At 41.3% G+C, this 26,458-nt stretch overlaps 2 protein-coding genes and 1 long non-coding RNA gene across 6 annotated transcripts in view; 2 read left to right on the top strand and 1 right to left on the bottom strand.

Annotated features, from left to right (window-relative positions):
• NEGR1 (neuronal growth regulator 1) overlaps positions 1–11,004 on the top strand; it is a 434,347-nt gene extending 423,343 nt beyond the window's left edge. For both annotated transcript variants that reach the window (XM_083448443.1, XM_083448442.1), the window contains one exon: positions 6,986–11,004. In XM_083448443.1, the coding sequence (XP_083304569.1) occupies positions 6,986–7,110 (125 nt within the window). In that variant the 3' untranslated portion in view covers positions 7,111–11,004. The remainder of the gene's footprint in view (positions 1–6,985) is intronic.
• The window catches only part of LOC310681064 (uncharacterized protein), a 111,355-nt gene that overhangs the window by 28,885 nt on the left and 56,012 nt on the right, over positions 1–26,458 (bottom strand). The gene's annotated exons all lie outside the window — the stretch shown is intronic.
• Positions 20,026–26,458, top strand: part of LOC310681068 — a 29,332-nt gene continuing 22,899 nt past the window's right edge. The window contains exon 1 of the long non-coding RNA XR_014513096.1: positions 20,026–22,112. This is a non-coding gene — a long non-coding RNA (uncharacterized lncRNA). The remainder of the gene's footprint in view (positions 22,113–26,458) is intronic.

Below are 26,458 nucleotides of genomic sequence, written 5' to 3'. Positions count from 1 at the left end.
GCTTTTGTGTGAGCCAAGCTGCACACACAGACAACTCTGCATCCATGTCTGTACAGTGGTACCTCTGGTTGTGAACGGGATCCTTTCTGGAGGCCCGTTCGCAACATGAAAAGAGCACAACCCACAGCAGCACGTCTGTGCACGCGCAGGTTGCAATTTGGTGCTTGGGCGCATGTGCGAAGCATGATTTTGCGCTTCTACGCATGCGCAAGCGGCGAAACCTGGAGGTAGCCCTTTCTAGTACTTCCGGTTCACCATGGGATGTAACCTGAAAGAACGTAACATGAAGCAAACATAACATGAGGTAATCACAAAGGCTCGCTCATTGCCCCATAACAGAAGGAGGAGTGAGGATGGAGGAGGAATCAGCTTTAAATGGAATTACACTGGAAATTGGCAGTTCCCACCTGCTTGAGACCACCTCTTGTACTGAGTGCCTGCTTATGTCCCAGCCCCCTGTGCATTTCTCAAAAGCTCAACTACTTATATGCAAAACGATACACAACAAGTAATACATCATATATATAAAATTTATAAGAGTCAAATGAAGAGGGAACTACTATGTACTACATTTATGCAGCATAATTTGACTAATTTGTACAGTATTTTTTTTTTTTTGTATAAGAAGATGCTCAAAAAAAGGCAAAAATTGGGTGGTCGTCTTATATACGGATAGTAAATGCAGAGGGGGGACGTGCGATTAATGGCAGCAGCAAGCAGGAGATTGGCAGCAGCGATTGGGCAGGTGATTGGTGGCTGCGCAAGGCCTGCTGCCGATTGGCTGTGGCTGCGGCAATTGAGCAGGTGATTGGCGGCTGTGGCAAGGCAGGCAGGCGATTGGCAGCTGTGGCAAGTGGGCAGGTTGGCTGTTGGTGGCGGTGAACAGGCAGACTATTGGCGGGTGCTGCGAGGTGTGCGATCGGCCGTGGCTGTGGTAAGCGACTGGCAGTGGCAGGCAGGCGGGTGAGCGATTGGTGGAAGTGACCTCCCCCACCCCACCCCCCAAAAAGCTAAACAACTTAATTTCTTACTTTTTAGTTAAATAAATAGGGGTCATCTTATACATGGGGGCGCCTTATACAAGAAAAAATACGAGAAGTATTTTTATACAGTTGTGTGCATTGTTGTATGTCTCCGCTTATGTGCTAGTTACTTTATGGAAACCTGGAGTGTGCATGCATATGATAATACATATACTGTGTGAGAATTGTGCATATTTTTAGCATATTTTTGTCAATATTAAGGAGCAAGAACACAGGAATTAAGAGGGGGGAAATCTGTGTGAATAAACTAGACATTGAGATTTTAGGGAAAACTGTCTCTAAAGAAAAGACAGACATCTTGTTTCTGAGGGCATAGTAATGTGCTGCATCTTCAAAGGCCCAGGGCTGGTGCATCAACATACTTAAATTACATTGTTATTGCATGGTGTAGCCACTAGTGCACTGAAACTTTATGAACATCTAGCTGTAGCAAGTGCATAGCTGTCAACTTTTCCCTTTTCTTGCGAGGAATCCTATTAAGAATAAGGGAATTTCCCTTTAAAAAGGGGAAACGTTGATAGCTATGAACAAGTGCCCAGAAAGGCAGGGTCTCTGATATATTCCCTACAAGTGTGGTTCTCTCCACTTACTAATTTGAAATCAGTGTGGGAGCCGGACCCTATAGGTGAACTGAATAATGATGATTATGATGATTGATTGATTGATTGATTATACCACCCTATACCTGCAGGTCTCAGGGCAGTTCACAGAATAAAATCAGAATATAAAACCACAAAGTACATAAGCAAAATAAAAACAACAGCAACCCAATAACCCCCTCCCCCCCCCCACAGACACATTTTAGAAGGGCATAGAAAGATTCTCAATAACCTAAGTTCTGGTCCACTTGTTCCTTTAAGTCCATGTCTACTAACATTAGGGAGAATTCTTTGAAGGTGGTCCACTACTGGTTTTAAACCCCGGTCTGACTAGCTTGTATGGCGAGATCAGGTTCCCCTTTATGCTGGCAAAGTTATAATGTACGAGGAACACATTGGCATATGTGGTGGAGTTGTAACTATGTACTCAAGTTCTGGAAGCACGTTGTAACAGCTTGGAGGCTGTTAGTGATATAGATATATGAGCAAACATACATAGTGGGAATGAATTATTTGGCAACATTCATGAATATTTGGTATGTTTGGTAGAAATATGAACCTTGTATTCCACTATGGAATATATTTTATGCCACTCATTCTTTTAAAGCTTTCTATGATGATTATTATGGTTATTATTTTATCATATTGTAATTTTATTCTTCCTGTTTTTATGATTGCTTTTAAGTACAGATAAGGGGAACAGAATCAGCAGCTTGCTGCAATCAGCCCTTTGGAACTTTCTGCTCTATTAGGGCTGCTTACTTTTAATGAAAGGGCTGTTGCTGTAATTTTTATTTTAACAATCTGTATGTGATCTTTTAAGAGTATACATTTTAAGTGTATATTTAATTATTATTTTTAAATGATCTCATTAGTATGCAAGGCCTCAGCTGGGACTAGTGAGATCCTGCTAGATCTCTTTTCTAAAGAGTTAATAACTTTTCTGATAATGATCTAAAAGCTTGATGATATTGCTTCATTTAAATGGTCAGTAAAATGCTCTTGTATATTTAACCTCATCATATGAGAGACCGTGAAATCTCTTTTGCTCTGTCTCTTCCCTGGAGCAATTTCCAACATTTATTTATTTAAGAATCCACCAGGTTGAAGAAGGGTTCCCTAGGTCAGCAGTCAGATACAAAGGGGCCAACAATGGATGGTGATTAAACAGTCCTAAGAAATCACATTATCATAAAAACATTGTTTTTGGGGTTTACCGGTTCTGCTGTCGTTCTCATTTAACAGAAACAGAAACTTTAACATTTAAAATCTTTCAGAACAGGAAGAAACAAAATGTGTTCAATGTGTTCAATGCGCTTCGGGGCATTGAGGATCATACATGCTCAGGGTCAAAAGCAGTGTGACAGATTAAGAAACTAAAGGAGACATTACTAAGGGAATCTGAGTTTATAAAAGGCAGTAACACATCTGCAGAGCCTCTGAAGTTGCACACACACAGACAGAGTTCACGGCTGGGTGACAGAGTGACAAATTCCTGGAAGTCTGCAAGTCCTAAAACAGCATAGCACTCAAGGTACCAGGATCAAAGCCAGGCCACAGGAGGGCAAGGAGAACACCACCTCACAGGCTCTGTTCATTCTGTGACAAGACATAGCAGCTATAGGAAGATTCAAAACTAGTCTTCAATTTTTTCATCACCACATCATCTACCACACTACTGTTAGGTCAGGATGCTTGACCACATCTCAGCTTGAATTGGCACAAACTGCCCCAAGCTAAAGATGAATGGAATTTTTAGGAATCCGGCAAAATTTGTGGGATAAATCATAGATCCACAAACCCAGAACAGCCATCCATCAAATTGGAGGTATGCAGATACCATTTTAACAGCCTTTAAAAAAAAATAATCACTTGAGCTTTTGGAGAAAGAAGGGTTTATAGCCAGAATGACTCTGTCTACCGCATGGGTTAATAGCTTGAGTGCTTGAGCATCACTGACAGAGTGAAAAATAGCAAAATGCAGATTTGCTTGGATCCCAGAATGGAGGACAACATTATTTCATTCCAATGGCAGCAGATGTTCAGTGTCGTTTCGCTGGTATAAACATCTTTATGATTCTGGATGCAAAATATGCATTTGGCAAAATGGACTGGATAGGGAATTCCGCTGACCTATGTATTTTCAACACATCATGGGGCAGATTCAAATTTCTTAGTCTACCTTTTGGAATTAAGTCAAATATTGAAGTGCTTCAACAAAATAATTATGACACATTTGGAGATACCATAGAAGTGCACATAATAGCAAATGACATGAGTGTAACAGCATCCGCACATGCGAAACATAACAAGATACTGAAAAATGTGAGAAACATGATAGAGCAGTGCTTGGCCCAAGGAGTAAAGTGCATGGAACATGTCCTCTCATCACATGTAATCAACCCTGATGACAGCAAAGTCGAGACAATCCATCCCCATCTCCCTCATGCATTGCAAAGGCTTTTGAGGATGAGCCAGATTCATGTAGAGCAGAGATGTCCAATAAGTCGATCACGATCTATTGGTAGATCCCCATGAGGTTTTGGTAGATTGCAGGTCAATCTCTGGCTCCCTTTCCTCAGTGTTCTTGAAACTGACTCCTGCCCCGCCCCCTCGCCCTACCCCCCATTGTTGTCTGATCAGTGGAAGGGAAGGCGGAGCTTTCTCTCTGTGGCTGTTTTCATTCAAAGCAATATTATTGTGAGTGACTTTTTCCCTTTGACCATCCTAATTGAAATACATCAAGACATCTAGTATAAAATGTACAGTAATTTTTTGCTCCATGTTTTCTAGGGAAAGGTCTGGGCTTTTGAGGTCCTCGTCTGAGCAATTCTCTTTTTTGTCCCAGTGCTTTCCCTGGAAACCCTTCCCTAGATCATTGCCAGATTTTAAATCTTAAATCTGAAAGTAGATCACAGTCTCTCAGGAGTTGGCCACCTCTGATGTGGCTCAGCCCTAAAACCAGCCTATGCCTCGGAATATGGACTAGAAGTTTGTTTAATCCGCATCTAGAAGTTCATTACATAGGAAGTATTGTATTTTCAAAGTCTCTGGCAAAGTATCTGCAAGATGCTTCTCTGCCTATTGTAAGATGACTGCAAAGCTATAAAAAGAGATGCTTGTTGTCAAGAACATTAGCAGGAATCTGTGGAATGACACAGATGATGTTTGTGAAGGAGGAGTTTATTATGAAAGTACAGAGTTCTGATGCAGAGTTCAGAACAGAGGCTGAAAGAGAAAGGCTGGACAAGCAAAAGAAAGCAAATGAATCCTGGACTGCAGCCATGCTGGCCGGCAAAAGATCCTCTCATCACAAAGCAGTGGTGACAAAGTAGTCATTCCAGACAAGACAAGGTGTAAAGTGCTTTGCCCCAGTAAGATCTGTAAACTATCACAGCTCAAGATAACTGCAGGTATTTCTTAGACATTTGTACCTACTCCCAATTCACTGTTCCTCCAAATACCCTCCAAGATAATTCAGCACACTTTGATGCAACCAAATTAAAAAGTCATATTTGCAAAACCTGGTGTTCCTCAAATATTTGACAGGGGACAATGTCTCTTACAGGCAAGGAACGAATACAAGCAATACAGTGGGGAATAACATATACTGCAATCTTGAGACCCCCACATTTCAGTGGACCAGCTGAGAGAGGCATTCAGACAATGAACTCAATGTTCCACAAAACAGCTGTATCAAGCTGTGATCAAACAACTTGGTTTTACTGGAACACACTGTTGAGAGCCTTGGACTGTTTTTCTGAACAGTTGCTGAAGGGTAGGATGCTATCCTTCTTCACACAGTGTACTATACCACAGCGAGCCCATTGCATCCTAAAGCAATTAGAGAAACAACAAAAGCACGACTGGGATTGAACTTCTAAGCTCCTATAGCATCGTGAAGTGCTGTTTACATGGAAATGGGCCATGGTTGGCTGCCAGCCATGTTGAATAGCCACATGTCAAGAACCATGATCATACCAGGTGGAGGCACTTACAGAGGCAAGATGCAAGGTGCCACAGAGGTACATTAAAGTTTGGTTGTGCACAATCCAGAGATTATGCACAGCCAGAGCTGTCATATGTCCGGGTTTTCCTGGACACACCAAAATGGAGCCTGGGAGGATTTTTACCGAATCAGCAAAATGTTGGGGGTTGGGGTTGGGGGAGGTCAACAACTTTGTCTAGATTTTCACTTTGGGGAATATGACAACCCTATGCACAGGCACACATTCACTTGCAGCACAATGTGTCTGAGTATAAACAAAAGAACAATGAACAGAAGGACAGTGCTGCCACCAAGCACCGAGGAGCAGCCACCACAGCTTCTGAATGCATCTGGAACTAAATACAAAAGAGCAGAACCACCCCAAGACCCTTTGCTGCCTGAAGCAAAGAACAAAAAGGCATCTCCCTCTCTCCATTCAACGTTCAGAAGTCGACTGAACTGACAACTGGATCTGACTTCAACAATACTAATGGGACAACATGGTCCTCTGCAACTGAGGGCACACGCAAGTCTATCCTCCAGCAGAGAGCAGCTATGGCGGCCAAATGGTAGTGAGAGCCCTGCACAAGAAGCATATTTCAACATTATAGAGAGCTGAGTGAAAGAAAGTTTTATGCAGTAGACTGAGCTGGTGGCAAAAGCTACTTTCTACTGGGTTAAATCCTAGAAGTGGCCTTTGACCTTAACGATAGAACACTCTTCTGCAATAATCACCATAGTTCATTTTGCCCTGTGATTTTATTTGCCTAAGATGGATGGATGGATAGATGACAGATAGACAGAGCAGAGTTTCTTGTATAAAGGAAAGTCCTACATGGGGGAAGAATTAGTATATACTAACACTTTAGGTCCAGGAAAGAACATACTTGCTCAGGCTGTGGGGAAAGTGGCTGAGAGAAGGGAAATTGTAGCAAGAGCCATTTTTGCTCTAAGAAAGAATGAAGTTCTAAAATTCTCTGTTTCACAGCCATCCTTGAACCTGTACCTTCTATACAATATGAAATAGCCCTATCTGCCTCTTGACAAAGGAATCTGCTTTGTTTTCCAGGATTCCATAATAGACAAGTGGGGAAATAAAGCATATGCATTCCCTCTTTTAAAAATGTAGTGTGTGAACTAGCCCTCATCTATATCATAAAATTCTGCTTGCTATAGAGGAATTTTAGTGGTGTAAAGGTGTGGTTTCCTTTTCAGCTATGCTTTGCTGAAAGTTGCTATTTTGAAATCTATTGGTAAAATAATTTATAGCTGATTGTAAGAAGAAAAAGTGAGGAAAGCTCAAAAAGATTCTAAATAACCTGTTTTCTTTCTTTCTTTCTTTCTTTCTTTTCCAGCTCCAAGTACAACCCAGCTTGGGATCACTGGGGGTGCTGAAGTTCTATTATCCTGCTGGTTCCTTGTGTTGACACTGTCCTCTTACACCAGCTTAATGTACCTGAAGAACATCGTTCTACAATAAATGTAAAGAACCATGAATGGCTTTTAAGGATTCTTTGAAAGTGCTGATGACTGGATCCAATCTGGTAGAGTTTGTTAAAAAGCGGCGTGGGATATAATCAGCAGTGCTTATGTGGGGATGATCGCCTTCTGTAGAATTGCTCATTATGTAAATACTTTAATTCTACTCTCTTTTTTATTAGCTGCATTACCTTGTGAAGAAGTACACATTGTCCTTTTTCTTCTTTTTTTTAAAAAAAAAAAGACGTGAGAGCTCTGAAATTACTTTTAGAGGATATTAATTGTGAGTTCATGTTTGTAATCTATAACTTTTCAAAAAAACATTCAGTCATGGTCTGCTGATTTGCAGACTGTAGTTTACATAAAAAGATCCCAAATATTGCAGTTTAAAAAAATATGTGATCTTTAAGGCTGCAATACAAACATCCATTTCCCTCTTTAAATAAGAGTCTATCTTCATTTACACAGAATTTTTTTTTTTACAAAAAAGCTAAATAATATTGCCTTTGATTCATTTCTTCAAAATTAGATCACATACCTAGATTTTCTTCTAGCATGATACTCAGATTTCAAGAATGAGCCTTGTGATATGACTGCACTGTGCAGTTATGCTTTGATTTTGATTTTCTCGTCAGTTCAGCATGGGTGTGCCTTCATAAGATACTGCTTTTCGCTTCCTCACCAACAAATGGGAGGGGAATTTTTCAATTTTATTTTTTGTAGATGCTTAGCTCAAGGGTACCGAATCTTTTCTTAAGGACAAAAGGTGCTATTGGCTGTAAAATGAACCACCATTGGGGTAAAGGAACTACTCCAAACATTGAGCACAGCAGAAAAAGTAATAGCTGGTACATTTTTCAGTCTATCAAGTTCAAAGCATATTCCAAACCTGTACAAAGCAGAAGATATCTCTCAGAGACTCCTTTGTGAATGTAACATTTCCTTTGTTCATTCAAAGTCAGAATTTTTATAAGGCTGCAGAGAAAATGACCATCCCTTTATTTTATTGTATTTTTATAATTAGTGATAAGTTCTACATATCAGTATTGTTCTTCCTATTGAATTTATACTGTACAGTATCTGGTTGGTTGGTTTATAGAACATAGTGCTTAGGTCTGGAAAATCTACAGAAGGATTAGAGTTTTGATCATACACACATGCTCTAAAACACACATGTTCATGCACACAAATAACAACAATAATTTGAATGCTACATAAGACAGATGATAACATATCAGTGCCATTTTTTCAAAAAAGCCACCGATTTGCAAAAATATACCAGTGTTTTCTCCCTTCACAAACATTTGGTTGAAGAATTTCCCCAAATGCCTGTTGTGGCTCTATTCCACATGTCAGCCACATCTCTACATGTTGTAAATGTTATGTTAAACATCATTGATGCTGCACAATCTGCAAAGGCATATGGATATAACCTTTAAAATGTCCTATTTTGTCCTCATTCATAGTTTATCTTACATGCAACATTAGAAACCAGAATGAATATATATATATATATATATATATATATATATATATATATATATTCTCAAATGATGCCTATTACATATTTATTTGCCAAAATGTCATTAGCATCGTTCTCCTGTTAGAATAACCACTGCATTTTTCTCTTTTCTGAAAGGACTTCTAATGCCCTGGTTCCTATAAGTCCTGCTTCCATGAAAGCTGACATTGAAAATAACCCCCACATAGAACTTTAGTGAAAGAAACATAGTTAGTAAAGGTTCATCTTTGAAAACAGAAGAAAAATAAGCAATCGGATAGCTGATACTCTGTATCCACTGCATATCCACTTCCAATTAAAAAAAAATGACACTTGAAAAAGCAGGGAATCTGTACAAATTTTGCTCTAGTGTAAAATAAGTGCAAAGACTTTGGTTCGAATTTATTCACAAGAACAAATAGTGAGAAATTGCTCTTTGCTACTTAATAGAAGATTCATTTGTTTTCATCAGTTCAGGATGTGTGTTAACAGTTTGCCTCTTTAATTGAAGTTGCTAAGATCTGTACTACAAAGTGCAATAACTAACTGATGATGTTACATAAACTGTTGTATCTCAGAATGAGTTTGTGTAGGCATCAAAGCTTAAAAGGGGAATTTAGCGATGACTCCGCTAACCACAGTGGTTTTAATTCAAGTAAACTGACTGTTGAATAAAGAACCGTGGTACATTAAATAATTACATCACCCATTCTAACCCTATGAAACATGGAGGAAGGATAATGTTATTGACTACATAGTAACAGTTCGCTTTTAATATCGCCATCATAAAACGTTCAACAAAGCCTGTTCTCAAAGCTCTGACATTCTTGCTGCTAGCTGGAGATTCGACACAATTATTTTACACATAAACCACTTCTAAGACCTACATTATAAATTTATTTAGCTCCTTTATTAGCTCCTGTTCTTCATGAATAAAATGTTGACGCATTAGAAATAGTACGGCTCTTTAGAAATAGTAATAAAGTGCTATATTAAGAGTGTTAGGTGACAGAACCATAATGTATCATGCAGTTTGTATTGAAGGAGAAAATACTTTCGTCTCATATCATGCGCTGTGGACCTACTGGTGTTGCGCTATGGCACTTTTTAATGGAAATATTTGACTGGACTGGTGCAATATCCCAACATTTGGGGTGACTAGACATTCAAATTTGTTAGGATGGCAGGAAGCACTGGTAACTTGCAAGGGCTGGTTTTTTGGCATCTTTGTAACGGAGGCTTTGCAGCGGGCGATGAGAGCTTATTCAGCTGTCTCCTGTGGGGTCCTACAAAGATGCAGAGAACAAGAAGTGCGAGTTGGGTGCACACCCTGTTCCTCCAAGTTGGACTGACCGAAGCCACCCTCTGTATTCCCTCTTGTATTGCAGCTTTAAAGTTCTAGAATCCATTCAACAGGTTGAAAGAGCAGGGTGGCAGAAGCTATTATCTCTGCCAGTGCTCTCTTGGGGAATAAGAAACAAGTCAAAGGTATGTCAGAAACCAAGCATATCCAGCATTGTTTCTCACAGGCACAATAGCTGTTTTAATATCATTTGCTCATCCAAATTCTATAGTCAACTGCCTTCACGATCCTCCCCCAGCACATGGAGTCTGATGATTCCTGCAGCAAAACAGGGTGACATTTTATTTTTTATTGTTGAACATGATAATACCTAATGAAAGGGACTAGTAATGTTTTTCGTTTGTGTGGGAGCAGTTGGAACGCATTATTAGCCCAGTGTTCAAACCAGCCTCTGAATTTTCATTTGCAGTTGCTGGGTGTGATTACTTTATAAATGCAAAATGCCGTAGTTGTAGAAGAAAACTTTGTGCAAACCTCTCCCTGCTTCTTCAGGAGGGAGGAGATCATAAGAACAAATCAGGGGCTGAATCTCTCAAAGTACATACTGTGATACTGGGACCAGCTCAGTAAGTGCTTTCAAGATTAGTCCCACAGAGGCTCCTTTTGAAACCATGGTCAGCCAAGGGCCTAATTCTGTCAAGACAGACACATGCATACAGTTTTGCACTGAACAGTCCCAATAATATTTAAAAAAAAAAAAAATAGCATGTGCCTGTGTGTTTATAGGATTACTCCCTAATGAAAGTTCCATACTTCTTTGGTAAATCTTTTCTATATGTTCATTGTACAATTTGGGATTTATTGGGACTTGATGTGGATTGTGTTGATTGTCACAAATTACAATAACATTTTACAGAGTTTATTAGTCCTTAAACTGTGGGGTATGTTTGCTTTCTTCTATTTCTTACATGATAATCTGTGATCATCTAGTTGATATCATCGCTGTTCATATTTTTAATCAACCACAATTATATTTCTCCCAGTCATGAAAAAATATGAAAAATAAATGGATTAGCTCCAAGTGATACAAATGAGGACTTATTATGCATAAATTGTCCGAAGTGTTGAATAGTTATGATTGTGACAATCTGTTTGGCAAATCAGGACACTTAACCACGATTGTGCTGTTGCTAGGTTAATATATAAGGTGCAAAATAATTGCGAAATAAGGTGCAATTACTGTGGTGCAGGTAGTGCTGCTAACTGAAGTAAGGGTTGTCTCAATATACATAATTTGATGGGTGGTTTAAAAGAGATTAGCTGGGAAGATAACTATTCAAAATTCAGTTGAAGTAGATAGGATTTTCTGTTCTTCACTCTTGTTTAAAATTACATTCTGTTTCAGATCCAGAAGTGTTAATAACCACAACTAAACCTGGGGTGATTTTTTTTTTTTATTATTATTTTGCACATTTTCAGAATCAATGCTCAACATTATGCTGACCAAAATACCCATCTACCCCACACAACTGTGTGCACTTAAGAATGTGTATACCAAAATATGTATTTAAATGGATAAATAATATGCCTTAACGCCTCAGTATGCACTTACTTTTAGGGACTGGATCACCCTCTTCCAGTCTGAGGAAAATAGTCCATATTCCATAATTTGCCGTGAAAGAGTTTTGTTTTTGAAAAGTCATTTTATCCCAAAAAGGTCATTCAACGCTTTCACCAATTAGACTGTGTCAGAAATTCAAAGCCATGGTGAAACTCTAACTAGAGATTGTAGGTGGGCACAGTAATATTTTCTAAGGAAACTATTAACGTTGCAATCTAGATCCTTTTAAATCTGTTGGCATTTTGCGACCAGTGATGGATTGTACCTGGGGGTTATGGTAACCCTAATGAAACTTTCACACTGTTGATTCTTGCTAGTAGATAATCATATGGTATAGACCCGGCCTGCACAAAATGTGACTCATCAAGATGAATGTAGCCCACCAACCATGTATGGCAGCTTACCAGGAGCTTCCAACAAGTCTACCTGTTGAGAACTATGGAAATGGGGATACCTGGTGGACCATGATACATAGGTGATGATGGGCTGCGTTTGGCTTGTTAGTGCACGCCATAGTGGGATATATCCTGTAGTTATAATTAAAGTACTGTGAGTATGGAACTAATGAAAACCTATTTCCGTTTTATTTGTAAAGAGTTCATTGGTGATTTATTCTGTGCACATTTTAAATGCAGTTTGCTCTCTTCTTCCTCCCTAAGCGAGATTTCCATCTTTGGTCCTTCTAGCCTTTCCAAGGATCACAGTCTTCTTCTGGCCTGCCCAATAGAGAGTGCCTCTGCTTCCAAGCAAACGAGTCCCTCTTTGCAATATGGCTGAGGAAACTGTAGCTGGATCAATGAGCCAGTCAAAGGATTAGCCAAAGAAATGGAAGTTTGAGGGAGGTAGTAAAGGGTAATAGCTGTTCAAGGCAGAAGCATGCTTGTGAAATTGTGTATGCCATATTACTGAAACATCTGTAGAACATGGTAAATAGTTTTTGAAAAGTAGCATGTGCTTTCTAGATCATTATGATGGTTTAGAAAAGCAAAGCAGGAAATATATTTTATCTCAGGCATCTTACATGCAAGGTTTTGCCTGCTTAGTACACCTCTTGACTGTGAGTGTGACAGATTCATTGTCATGCTAGCTGACTTGCATTCTGTAGCCTAATCACAGAATACACTAGCTGAAAGTTACTAAGGTAACTAACAGCACAAGCCTATCTGTGTCTACTCAGAAGGAAGCCCTGTTGAGTTCAATGGGACTTACTTCCAGGTAGGGATGGAAGGGTCTGTCCATTTCAGTTCTCTCAGATTCTCATTTTTCCAATCTTAAATCCTGTTCTCCACATTTCTGCAGCAATTTGTTTGTTTTTTCAAATCCTCATGAAAAATTTTCAGCATTTTTCTGTAAATTTATCCCAATAAGCACATTTTTGTCTGCAGCTTTGATTAATGTACACATTTTAACAAGCAACCTATCTTAATGCAATATATTAGATTTTTGTATGTAATTTCAGAAATGTATTATTTTGTATACACTTTTCCTCCTAATGGATGCAGGGCTGTTGTTTTTTCGTAAACTCTGTTTGGAGAACTGCATCCCAAAACTTGGAAAAGAACAAGTTTTGAAGATTACCTGTGTTTTGGTTCTCATACTTCTTGGAAAGCGCAAATATTCTAAATTTAAACATGAATTGAATCTAATTCCTCCTCCATCCATACTCCCAGGTAAGTATGTGTTAAGATTACAGCCTAAAATATAAAAACTACTCCATTTCACTCATTAAGGTCAACCAACTAGTCCCTTCCAGGTTCTGTGAAAGGTATTTTGTTTTCTGAAGAATGTTTGCATCTGCAAACATTTCAGTCTTCTCTATTTCTTGTTTTCCTCTCCTAAGGAAAGCCACTCTTTCCACTGACTAAATGTCACCCTAACTCAGGTCTTTGTGGAGACCTCCCAGGAAGTCAGTCCTCCTAGGAAGGGTCTTTCCCTTCCATAATCCCTCCTTTTTTATGTTAAGGCAAAGTGCTGTAAGTGACATTTGATGCTATTTCACTTTGGCCAGGATCAGAAAATCCACTCTGCTCATGATATACATTCAAGGGTGATGTGGACTTGTGTTTCTCAAAGAAATGCTCTCCCTCATGCAGCACGACAACAGACTTTGAAACAGGCCACGTAAATAGCCACGTATTTAATATTTTGATTACTGCACCTTGCTAGCACAAATACCAGTTTTGGATGTAAAGGGCGTAAAATGCAGCACATTTTGGAAAGCTATAAATACTAGAACTGCCTTGCATGCCTCATTGAGATCATGAGGTATGATACAATTAAAAAACAAACAAACCTGGATTTTGTTTTACTTTCTTCGCTGCCTCACTGACCAGCAGTATCTCTCCAAGATTTCAGGCAGAGGCTGTTTCCAGCCCTACCTGGAGATGCCAAGGATTGAACCTGGAATGTTCTGCATGTAAAACGCAAGATCTATCACTGAGCTACAGCCCTCTCCTGTGCTTATCCATATACAAGTTTGTTTACACTGAGGGGAAAATACTTCATTTTCAGTTTGATTGCTTTTAAGTCTATTCATTATTACACATGAATAAAAGCATTAAGTGCACTTTAACTGGGTTTGTTCCTGTTGACAATTTAATCCCTTTCTTCCGTCTCTCTTAAATATTTGAAGGAAAGTGGGATATTTATGCTGCCTCCTGGACAGACCTAAAAATAGTCCAGTTGACACAATGTTAACAAGCAGAGCAGGAAAAAATATATATTGAGGAGATTCTGAACGAGAACTGTTCTTCTGAAAACTAATTTCTGTTTGGGTGTGTGGGGTTTTCCATCCAGCCAATCATTTCTCTGGTGCTAAGCACTGATTACTAAGCATGAATCACTTCATTTCCTTTCCCCTAACCCTTCTGTTCTAACTTCCCCTGTAACTACTGTATCTGGGGACTCAGCTAGACTGGTAAGGAAAAAGCGGATTTATATGTGTTGTTTTTGCAATATAACATTGTGCCACCAGAGGGCGAAGTGGAGTCCTGTTTTTTCTCTACCCGTTTTCCCTGTTTAAATTTACAACGCTTTAAACTGAAACGCTTCTTTGATGTGTCTAGATCCAGCCAGGTTTCTTCCTCTCTGCGAAAATATCTATCAGCCCTTGGCTTTCGTAAGCTGGAGAATAACGCCAACTGAACACGGCTTGCAATAAATGAGGTTTTAAAAGACATTGCAAATGTCAGATCTGTTATCCGTAGCAAGGGCATTATCGGAAGCTACATTCTTTGAACCTATGATTTTTGGGATGACTTTCTCTGCCTTATTATTCCTGCTTCACACCTCACTGTAGCACAAGGTAGCAGATCAGAGTAAAAGATCAACCTGATGAAGACTCTCCTTGTCTGCCAATATACTAATTTGATGAACAGAAATAGCAGTACAACGCTGCAATCATACCCCCTTTGTCTGCTCTTTTGCAATGATTCTTCCCAACCAACAAACGGTACACCTTTGGAAATCCTTCTACATTTCCTTCAGCCACAGAAAGTAGTACTGGGTCTGACAGGCTAGAAACTGGCTCTGTATATGAATGTTCGCTAATTTCTTCCCATAATAACTATAGGAACAATTCCACTAAAAGCGAAGTACTTTTAAAAGTTCATTTATTTCAATGGGAGAATTAAGCACACACTTAAATCTCACTTATTGAAAACAATGGGCTTGTTAAAAGGGCTTAACTTTGACTGTGCAAGAGGACGATTTTGTATAATACATGCCAAAAGATATTGAACAAGAACCAGAATAATCTTTATTCTAACAATGCACAATAATAACGTATTTCGCTCTCCAAGCTACTGCATTTATAACAGAGCTCCCACTGACCTTTTGGAAAAAGCCTTAGAAGAAGCCCTAGGGATCTGTAGTACCACAGACTTTGATTTCCTCTATGTTTCCCATCTTGAGGGGAAAGTTGGACAATTTTTGCATGCATATATACACACACACACACACAAAATTATGTTTTTAAGCAAAGCTTAATTTAGCCTGGAATTTCCAAGTCTTCTAGATGTACTTAACATTTGTCGCTTTCTTCAGATGTTACTTACTGTAGCGAACCATCATCTGCTTAAAACCAAAGGTGTGAGGGGAAGACATTTCAGGAATCCACCATGAAAAGCTGACTTCACTGACTGGCCTGTTCTTCTTTCACTTCATGCTAATGAGACAGTTCCAATTTCAAGTTGGGAGGAACTACAGGAGGTAACATGCTTCATTAGGCTGTAAAATGTAAGTAGGACTGGGTGTTTTCCCCTTCCTAATTTCATCAGAAATTGCTAAAAGCATTGGGTTGTTCCTCCAGTGGAACTCCGAATTTGCATTTTTCTTCGTTAATTTTGACCTTTTGACATGTACTTTTTCACAACAACAAAAAGGAGTTAGCTTTAGGAGCAGGGGGAATCTATAACAGCTTTGCTTCCTCAGAGCAAATTAGAATTAACAATTGATGTAGCTAATGTTATGTATGGTTCATTTTTTGTGACTCCTGATCATAGGCTAAAATAATCACAGTAGCATGAGTCCACTGTGTCTGTGCCAAAGTGGTGCAACATTCTGCAGACACAGGCCATGACTCAGAAAGGTTTTTCTGGACATACAGTGGTACCTCAGGTTACAAATGCTTCAGGTTACAAACACTTCGGGTCACAAACTCCGCTAACCTGGAAGTATTACCTCAGGTTGAGAACTTTGCCCCAGGAAATTGCATGGCGGCGGCGTGGCAGCAGAGGGAGGCCCCATTAGCGAAAGCGTGCCTCAGGTTAAGAACGGTTTCGGGTTAAGAACGGACCTCGGGAACGAATTAAGTTCGTAACCCGAGGTACCACTGTATTAGACATTTTAATTGTAACATGCACACTGCTTAAAAAACAAACTGTACTTTAAACTTTCCCACATCTAAAGTGTGATGTGCAGTGTGATGTGCTGCACATGTCAAGAAAACCTATTCAAACCTGAATTATGGTTAGGGCCATGCCTCAGTGGTAGATCACATGATCCACATAGCAAAGATACCTGGTTCAGTCCCTGGCATCTCCAGGTCTAATGATTGTGTCAGGTGGTGTATAAGCTTTCCACTTGGAAACCCTGGGGAGCTGTTGCCTGTCAAAGTAGACCTTACTGGGCTAGGTAAATGAAGAGCGGTCTGGTGTAAGGCACCCCCCTATGGATTCCTCAGTATTAAGGCTGCTTCCCTTCTTACATTTGCCCCCATGGGCATATACTGCGGAGAGCCATAGCCAATCAGAAGCTCCCTGTGATATGTGCCTGCATTTGCACCTGTGACTTTCATAAAACAAAAAACAGCAACACCCAAATATTTTAGCTTGCATAGTAGGGGTATGTGCTAAAATTGGAAGAATATAAAGTAGTCTGTCAAAATGACTACATAAGGGTGCCAAAATGGCGTTTCTGGTCCGCATACACAACAGAAAATGCAAGCAGCATTATACACACTTTGTGTCCCAACGCACTGCCTAACAACCACTTGAGCAATGACCTGCGGAAAATGTGGTCAATAGCTCTCGGAGAGATATTCCTTTAGAAACCCAGTGCCTCTGATTTTAAGCTGCTTTAGCCAGTGTCTGTCAAAAAAAGTCTCTCATTTCTCTCGGTGATCTGGAAAATAAGCTCGCAAGTCAACCATGTAGAGTTTAGAATTTAAACACACACACATACACACGCAAAGCTGTGTATAGCTGACAGAGTCATCTGAAGATTTCTTCAGCGATATTTGCATAAGCAGCATCTTTTGACAGAGTTAATCAAGCAGACACATGTCTGAACCACAGGAAAGTGGGGTGCGGGGTTTTTCCAACAAACCTAACTGCACTAGAGGAATACTCATGAGAAGATGCCTTAATAGTAAGCTCACTGGTCCCTCTAACTCATTACTTGTCTATATTCACTAGCTGCAGCACTCCAGAGTTTCCAGAAGGAATCTTTTTGAACCCTACCTAGAGATACAAAAGATCAAACCTGAGACCTTCTGCAGGCATTAAAATATATGAGGATGCAGGTTTCTATGTGTATAACCTTAGCTGGATGCGGAATAGTATAAGACCTCCTAATTTAATAAGAGCCCTGATGGAATAGGCCAAGGCCAGTCTAGTCCAGCATTCTGTTCCCACAATGACCAACCAGATGCTCATAGGAAGCCCTAAGCAGAACATGAGCTCAGCAGCACATCTCAGCCTTACATTGGTGCATGTGGTTCCTGGGTTGTGTCCATGTAGCCCCGGTTTAGGCAATTGGCAACCATGGTCCCTATCTATTTTAGGAGCACAGAGTAGGAAGGGTGGTTTCAGTCCCCACAATTCATCTCTCCTCCGGAAACAATTATTGGTGCTATTGATTACATGACTGAAACTGTGTGTGCACACACTTTGACCAAGGACAATGCTTTTATATATTATTTGAAGAGTAGGCATTAATTGGGAGCATCATATTCTTATTTTTTCCCCCTTAAAGCATTCACTTTAAAGCAATCACCAGGAGACTGTTCAAACAAACCATTGACCTCAATGCAACGAACGTTGAAGTTAAGCACACCCTTTACTGCGTTCTTAGTTTAAGCCAGAACATTGAAGTATTGTTGCTTCAATTCACCCCCATGCCACAGCCAGCATTTCCTTACTATCCCTGCAACTATTTTTTGCTCCTAAGTTTAAAAGAAACTTTTAAAAAAACAGCTAGATGTTTAAAGCACTATAATAGCATGTGTATGTTCATCTTGCTACCTTTGCAAGTTACCTTTGCTACGACACACATTTCAAGAAAAGAAAGGAAAAAGCAAACAGACACTTCAATAAAAGGATGATAAGATTTGATTTTCACTCAGAAGAGTTTGAAGGGCCTGTGTTGTTTGTGACTCTACAAAACTGTCCCCCTCAAGCTGAATGTGTGAACATTGACTTTGCTCCAAGGAAGAGTTGTGGCACTAAAATACTATCTTTTATCTGAGTATATATTTATATTACGTGGATGTAGGGTATATGCTTGAAAAGGAAGTTGCTTTTATTAGAGGTGATCTGCTACATGCTTTTCAGGGAGACAGGCCTAGAGCTTTTATACCTTTTACAGTAGAAATCCTTTTATGTTTGCTGTGTTTATATTCCCTACCTGATTAACTGGGCTGGTGGGAGTAGAGTCCCATCATGGCATTCATATGTATAACTGCATGTTACAGTATCACCCCCTGGGTCATTTTGGATAAAAGAAACTTGAATAACCCTATGAATCCCATTCAGAAGTAGGAATGGAAAGATCTGTCAGTTTCTCCTCTCTCAATTTCTCCTTTCTCCAAATTCAATTCTTCGCATTTCTACAGCAATTTACAATTGAGGTGGGGGGGGGGGTTCATTAGAATTGATCAGTATTTTGCTTTGAATTTCTCTGAATAAACACATTTATGTACACAGTTTTGACTAATGAACTCACTTTTGCAAGCAATTATTTTAAAACACTGCACTTCTGTATGTTATTTCCATTAATATTTTCTTTGTAAACATTGTTTGGGGAACTACCGGTACGTCACAAAATTTGGAGAAGTGTGAATTTTAAAGGATGGCTGTGTTTTGGTTCTCATACTGTTTCAAAAAGTGTGGATGTGATACATTTGCTGTTATATGTGAACTGAATTGAATTTCTCCCCATCCCTACTCGGAAGTAAGCCCCATTCCACATTCAGTGGGACCTCTCTTCCAGGTAAATATGTAAATAATTGACTCCCGAGTTTTAAACTTCAGTGCCTTGATCCTTGTCTAACATGCAACTGCATCTTCAGACATGTTAATCTTTAGGGTGGCATCAGTGCCTTTGTCACATCAGCAGACATTTCTCCAGTCCCCACCTTCATCTCAGATCTATTTGAAAGCAACCAACCAACATACCTTAGCTAGGGAAAGGGGTAATACGGTCTTGTTGCAGATGTTCAGAAGTGTGTGTGTGTGTGTGTGCGCGCGCGCACAGAAGTAAACCAGGAAAGCAGCTGCATTAATTCATGCCCGTGTATGAATCATGGGAAGTTGCTTTATATATGAACTCAGGGCATGGTTCCATCCTGTCCAGGATTAACTACACTGATTGACTGTGGCTCACCAAGATTTCAGGCAGAAGTATTTGCCCTTCTTGGACACAGTCTATAGCAGTGGTGCCAGAATGGGCACTCAGAGCCCTCTCTGTGGGCACATGCACCATTGGTCAATCCGCGCCGTTGCTGGAGGTTGATGAAGTGGGCAGCCGTTCCCCCCCCCCCCAGGCCACTGTGGGCAGGAAATTCTCACTAGAGTTCCTCGGGCCCCCATGCCGCTGCGAGCCGTAAACGGGTTATTTTTTGCTTGTGCGAGCCAGATTATTGCCTGTTGTCGATTGGCTCCCTCTGTGTTAGTTTGGTGGCTGCCTCTCAGCATTCCCCCCCAAAAAGCTCAACAAACCTGGACCCCCCCCAAAAGCCAACTCATGGCAAACCCCCCCCAAAAAGCTCTAGGCATTCCCCTCAATGAAAGTTCAACAACAGTGTGCAACCCCCTTCTCCACCAAAAAAAAAAAAAAAGCTGAACAACTTTGTGTTGGCACTTTGAGAGAAATAATTAGGTTTTGGGTTGCAGTTTGGGCACTCTATCTCTAAAAGGTTCACCACCACTTGTCTATAGGGATTGAACCACGGACCTCTCACATGCATTGTGTGTGCTTTCCCACTAACCAATTGTCCCACACATCAACACACTGCTGAGAATGCTTCCTTTTGGAAACATTCTTGAAGCATGTCGTTAACTGGAAGCATTCATATTATGCAAATGCCCCAAGCTCTTGGATACTTTAGAATATGCACCCCCACTATTTGAGGATCTCATCATTTGGCCCATTTGCCACAAAATTCAAATTTGCACCTGCAACAATGAAGAGTAGCAAGTGTCCTTTAAAAGAGCACAAAATGGGCATTCTCAAAATTCTAACAACAGCCTAATGGCAGCTCTGATTCCCAAAGAAACCTCCACACATAGGAGGATACAGATTGCCCATAAGCACTAGATGATCATTTTCATTGTAGACTTGACACAAGTTTTCGCGGCCCAACACTCTAGCAAATGTCTGTTTAGCATCAACCCAGGCAGCACAGGTTCCTTTTAAAATGAAATTGGACTAACACCAGTCAAGAGGGCAACACTGATGAACACTTCTGCTTTCAATGTGAACAAAATAACGCTTCTTATGCCATGAATCAGTTTAAGCAAAGGGTGTTGACGTTATAACTGAAACCCAAGTTAAATACTCTAGAAAGGTTAATGGGAACAGTGAACAGAACTTTACCCAGAGGCAATGCAATGAAAGTATGTTAAAATATATACCTGGTTATTATCAGTTTCCAAAAGACATCTTTTTGTACTTTAGCTGTTGAGGAATAAATGCTGATGTTTATTACAGTCAGAAAATCCAGCATGACCAGAGTACTCTTTTTTCAAAATACAGATTATTAATCCAACTGGATTAATTTACCAGTCACATAATTGGCAATGTGACTGGCTTAATAGTAATCAACATCATCATAATCATCCATTTGCAAGGGACCTAACCTGATCAAGACTCTGGTGTGGGAGGCAGGTAGTTTTAACCCTTTGGCCCCACTCTCCCACAACAGTCCCAGTCTGTACAGAGGACCCCACAAGTGCAAGCCCCATTGAGGAGAAAACTTCCATTTGACTGCAATAGGAACTCAAAATGTACAACTCAAAACGGCAAGCACAGCCCTCCCCCCATTCTAGATCAGGACTGCAGGGGGCAAAAGGTTAACCCCTCTCTACCTCTCCCCACTGTCATTGCCGCCAGGGTCGCAGTCCGGATCAGGGCTCCCACACTTGCAATTGATTTCTAGTCAAGTTTGGCTCTGAGCCTGTGAATTGGTGCCACCTGCTCTTTGTATCTTGCAGTTTTGCCTCTTGTGCATCTGTTGCTCTGAGCAGTACACATTTAGATTATTTTCCCAATATGACCTACAATGAGCCAAGTGTATGTGTTTTCTACTCAGCAATTGATGACTCATTTCAAACATCACTACATGTATTAGTGGGAGGGAAGCTCATTCTAAAATCCACAACATGGAACCGCTTCTTTTTCCTTCCTTCCTTCCTTCCTTCCTTGTTCCTGAAACCCATGAATTCTTTCACCGAAGTAGCCGCATGCAGGATTGTCAGATTATATGAACCAATCCTTCTCCTAGTCCTTGAACTGCTATTATTTCTCAGAGCATAAAGAGGCAACTTCTTGCTATCAAGCACTAGTATTGTTGGGAATACAAAACAACTAACACATGATTCATACCATCTCTTGTTGCCAGGAAAACTGAGAACTTAGAACCTACCATGGGAGCTCCCTTTGGGCTTTCTGTACCAATGCTCTCTTCCATACCTTCATTCCATATGTGCTGCACAAACTCGATTAGACAGCTCTAATTCCTTTCAATGCATGCTGTGGTCCTAGCTGTGGCCCATACTACATCCCAAAGCCATCAGGGAAGGGGCAAGGTGGGCTTCCCTAGGCAAGCAGTTGCAGAACCTGGATGCTATATTGGGAAAGGTAGGGGGGCGGGGGGCGGGGTCAAGATGGCGACGAAGTAAGACGCGCTTGCCGGAGCTCCCCTTTCAGTTCATGCTGTAAGTTACTTTGCTCCTACTTTTCTCGAGAAGTTGGCACGATAATGGTTTGATGTTAACGCCAGGAACTCACTCTGTGGAAGCTTGCAATCTCAGCGCTATAAATCTCTTTAATGAGCTTCACTAACAACCTGATTAGCCGTAACTAGGGCAGCTTCCCTGGCCTTCCACCAGCTTTTGCTTGGCCTTTGAAGGACTCTTAGATAACCGAGCCGCTCTAGGGGTCCAGCATGACGAACCTAAAACGTGGCCGTACCTCTTCTGTGGAAGACCTTTCCTTTAATGCCTCAGAACCTATGTCTAAGATCTCGAAACCTACTGGGCTGGATTTACCACCTAAGACCGTAGAGCCTTCTATTTCATCGTTAGAAGAGTTTTTCTGCAATCTCGTGCCCCCTTCGCCTGTTACCTTTAAGCAGTTAGATTGTCTACATGATCCTGCAATGACTTCAAACAACCTTTTAAACACTTCCAAGCAGGTAGACTGTCCGTATGACCTCGCAACGACTGTAAATACTCCCTTGCCAGGAGACAAACCGCTGTTGGATATAACCTCAAGCCCAGCCGGCCTCTCTCCTCACTCCGACTCTCACTGTAAATCTTTATGCGATATAGTACACTCAGTGGAGCTGAGGACTTTGCAGAAATATTGCCTGCACTTGGCTGACGAAATAAAGGTGCTATCAGCCTCCGTCAATATGTTAGAGGGAAAACTAAATGCTCTCACCAAAACCCCTACCCCGATTTTGATTCCGCCATCAAATCACCAGGGACCTGATAATCATCAGGCACAGAGCCCAAGTAGGGGGCAGCAGCTAGTAAACCTCCAACTCACCCCTAACAATATATGCTTGAACATCGTTCACTCCCGCTTCCCCTACCATGCCTGGAGAAATTGTAAAGCTGCTGTGATCTCACTGCGAATGTTGACCAGGTCCTACTTGGCCCAGGGCGATCTCCTATCATTAGAATGGCTGCCAGAGACTCCAAAATTTAAGCGCTTGGTGCTCAAGTTCGATTCTCCCAGGCTTCCTACACTTTTGAGCAAACTTCAAAATCGCCTCAACTGGTACGGAATCTTCCCACAAAGATGCTTCTTTAACAACTGTAGGGGCATTATTGGGAAAATCCCAGACTCAGCAAATTTGGTTAGCCGACCTACAAGGAGGATTGAGGATCACGCCCGGAATTCGCAGCAACGGTCCCTCCCTATGAACCCCTTCCCACGATCTACTAGACGACCATCCCACCGGCAAGAAGGGACTGCCTTAAGGGGTAGAGCTTTGACGGATCCAGCTTTGGCCCTGCCAACCTCCCTACTGGCGGCCAAGGGGGAAGGGAGACCAGGAACAGAGGAACAAAACGATAGAGTGCACATGCAACAAAACCAACAAAACCAGAGCCTAGTGCATCAGCAGAAAAACAAAGCTCCTATTGAGACTCAACTTCATTCGAACGACAGAGAGGACTCTTTCTCCATAGAAGAACATGCCTTAATAAATCGGTTCTGGTCACTACAGACGTCAGCCCAAAGGGAAATCTTGGTTAGACTGGACACCCTGAGAAGCAGACTGACCAAAAAGGTGGCCCATGTTGAGACTACGGAAGGCTCATACACACGGCCTATATCCCCCAAGTGCCTAGTGGACAAGAGGACGGCGGGAGGCGCCTTTAAATGTGTAGATTCGGAAGACCAATCGCAGCCCCCGCTGGTGTATGGTAAGGCAAAACTAAAACAGACTGTCACATCTCCGAGTACCTGGTTCAACTATCTTAAACTCTCCCCAAATGAAATAGCTACTCCCCCAAGCCCAAACCACCCCCTTAAGTCCCCGGGAGCTATGGATAATCACTCCCCTATGCAGCAGATGCCTATTGACAAACTTAATGGGAGTGTTTTTTTAGATGTAAAGGGGTCACTGGACTCTGTGGACCCAACAAATCTACACCATGGAGGGACAGAGAATTAAAGCTGCTGTCCTGGAACATTGCAGGATGGCGCGCCAAGAAAAACAATCAACAATTTGCGATGTTTCTTAAGCGATTTGATATCATCCTCCTGCAGGAGACCTGGTACAGCGACCCCATTCTGTTCAATGGGTATTCTTGCCACTCCCTACTTGCTACTCCATCTGTGAGGGGAGGTAGGCCTAGTGGAGGTTTAGCTAGTCTCATCTCCACAGAGCTTGAACATTCCTTAAAAGCCCTCCCAAACTGCAATTCACTAGCCACGGCAGTCCTACTCAAAATCAAGAGAGATGCACTGGTAGTGGTCAATGTCTACCTGCCCCCCTGCCAAAAAAAATCTATAGTGAAAGCTAACTGGGCAGAGTTAGAGGCATTCTTAGAGTCCATAGAAACTTCCTACCCTTCTACACCGATCATAATCGGGGGGGATTTCAACGCCCGTATGGGAACTGATGATGACAACCTTTACAGCCAATATAATCAGATGCAGGACCCTGAAAGCCCAACCGAAGAATGCGTCTCACGACTTTCCAAAGATAATAAATGTAATTTCTCGGGGCTATGCCTAGCCCAGGTCGCAAAAAGAAGGGAGCTGATGATATTAAACGGTAGTAGGGAGGAGGACCACCCAGGGGAGTATACCCATTTTTCAAAGATGGGAGGAAGTGTGATAGACTATATTCTGATATCAAGATTCGCCTATAATTCTGTGTCGAAGTTTCAAGTGGGACATAACACCGAAAGCGACCACCTCCCACTAACTTTAGCGCTCAATGGCCCATCGTTTAACAAACCCACGGCTAACCTTTACTACACCCCCATCGTTAACCTGGGATTATTGGCCCCCAGAAGCATTAAATGGTCCCCCATGCTTAATACAGAGTTAACTCACCTCCTCCATTCGGAAGACGTGAAGACCATCTACTCAGCCATTGTATTAGCCAATACCGGGGCAAAGGCCATGGACTCGTTCAACGAGTTATTAGCAAGACTAAAGACCTTCCTAACAACTGAGATACTTAACTCTGTTACAAAGCGGGCAAAGGATCAAGAGAGTTGGTTTGATTCGGAGTGTAGACAAGCAAGGAAACGTCTGAGATCAACCTATCGGAATTACAGAAACACCGGAGCACCCTCGCTATTTATGGCCTATATCTACTTAAGACGAAATTACAAACAGCTATTAAAGGTAAAAAAACAAAAAGCCGAGAGAATGGCCTGGTGTAGACTAGTGAAGGCCTCGAATGACAAAGACTCAACCTCCTTCTGGCGTACCATTAGGGGGATCCTGGGCCAAGAACAGACTGGTCCCACATGCACTGTAGAACCCCAGGAGTGGATGAAATATTTCCAAACCCTCTTCTATGATGACAAAGCTCAGCACAACGATCCAAGTGCCTACTCTGAGAATTTACCATATTGGCCTCCTGTCTCCATAGAGGAGGTGGGGAAACTAATTGCCCAACTGAAAAACAACAAAGCCCCGGGCATAGACTACATTCCAGCAGAGCTCCTGAAGAACAATACCAGTTGGTGGGCTCCCATAATGGCGTCAATATTTACATACATTGATTCAACAGGCATAATCCCTGGTTGCTGGACAGAGGCAGTAATCATCCCAATCTATAAAAAGGGTCCTATGGCAGATCCAGCGAGCTACAGACCCATCAGCCTCCTCCCCATTCCCAGCAAATTGTACGCCAAACACCTCCACATTAAACTAATCGACTGGATGGAAACTGAGGCAGTTCTGGCAGAGGAGCAAGCCGGTTTCAGACAGGGCAGAACAACAATAGACCATTGCTTCGTACTAGCACATCTCATTGACAAATATGTCAACAAAACACGTGGGATTCTATACGCAGCATTTATTGACCTAAAGGCGGCCTTTGACTCGATTTCACGAATCAAACTCTGGGCGAAACTCAATGCTACCAACATCGACAAAAGATTACTATTCCTGATAAAAAGCCTATATAAAGACTCCAAGTTATATGTAAGAGCCTCAGTAAATGGGCAACTAATTGGCCCTGTACCAGCCACCAAAGGAGTCAAGCAGGGTTGCATTCTAGCCCCAGCCTTATTTAACTTATATATCAATGACATGGTCAAACACCTAACATCCCCAGAGTTCCATGCCCCCAAACTGGCCGAAAAATCAATTTCAGTGCTCCTCTATGCGGACGACGCGGTTCTCTTATCACGAACTAAAGTAGGCCTCAAAAGGCTACTAAGAGAATTCTCAGCTTACTGCAGGGGAGATCAATTGGTAGTTAATCACCAAAAAACTAAAGTCATGGT

Source organism: Podarcis tiliguerta (assembly GCF_965153285.1).
Source record: "Podarcis tiliguerta genome assembly, chromosome: 6".
NCBI classification, from domain to species: domain Eukaryota; kingdom Metazoa; phylum Chordata; class Lepidosauria; order Squamata; family Lacertidae; genus Podarcis; species Podarcis tiliguerta.
This window is presented reverse-complemented; position numbering and strand designations above follow the sequence as displayed.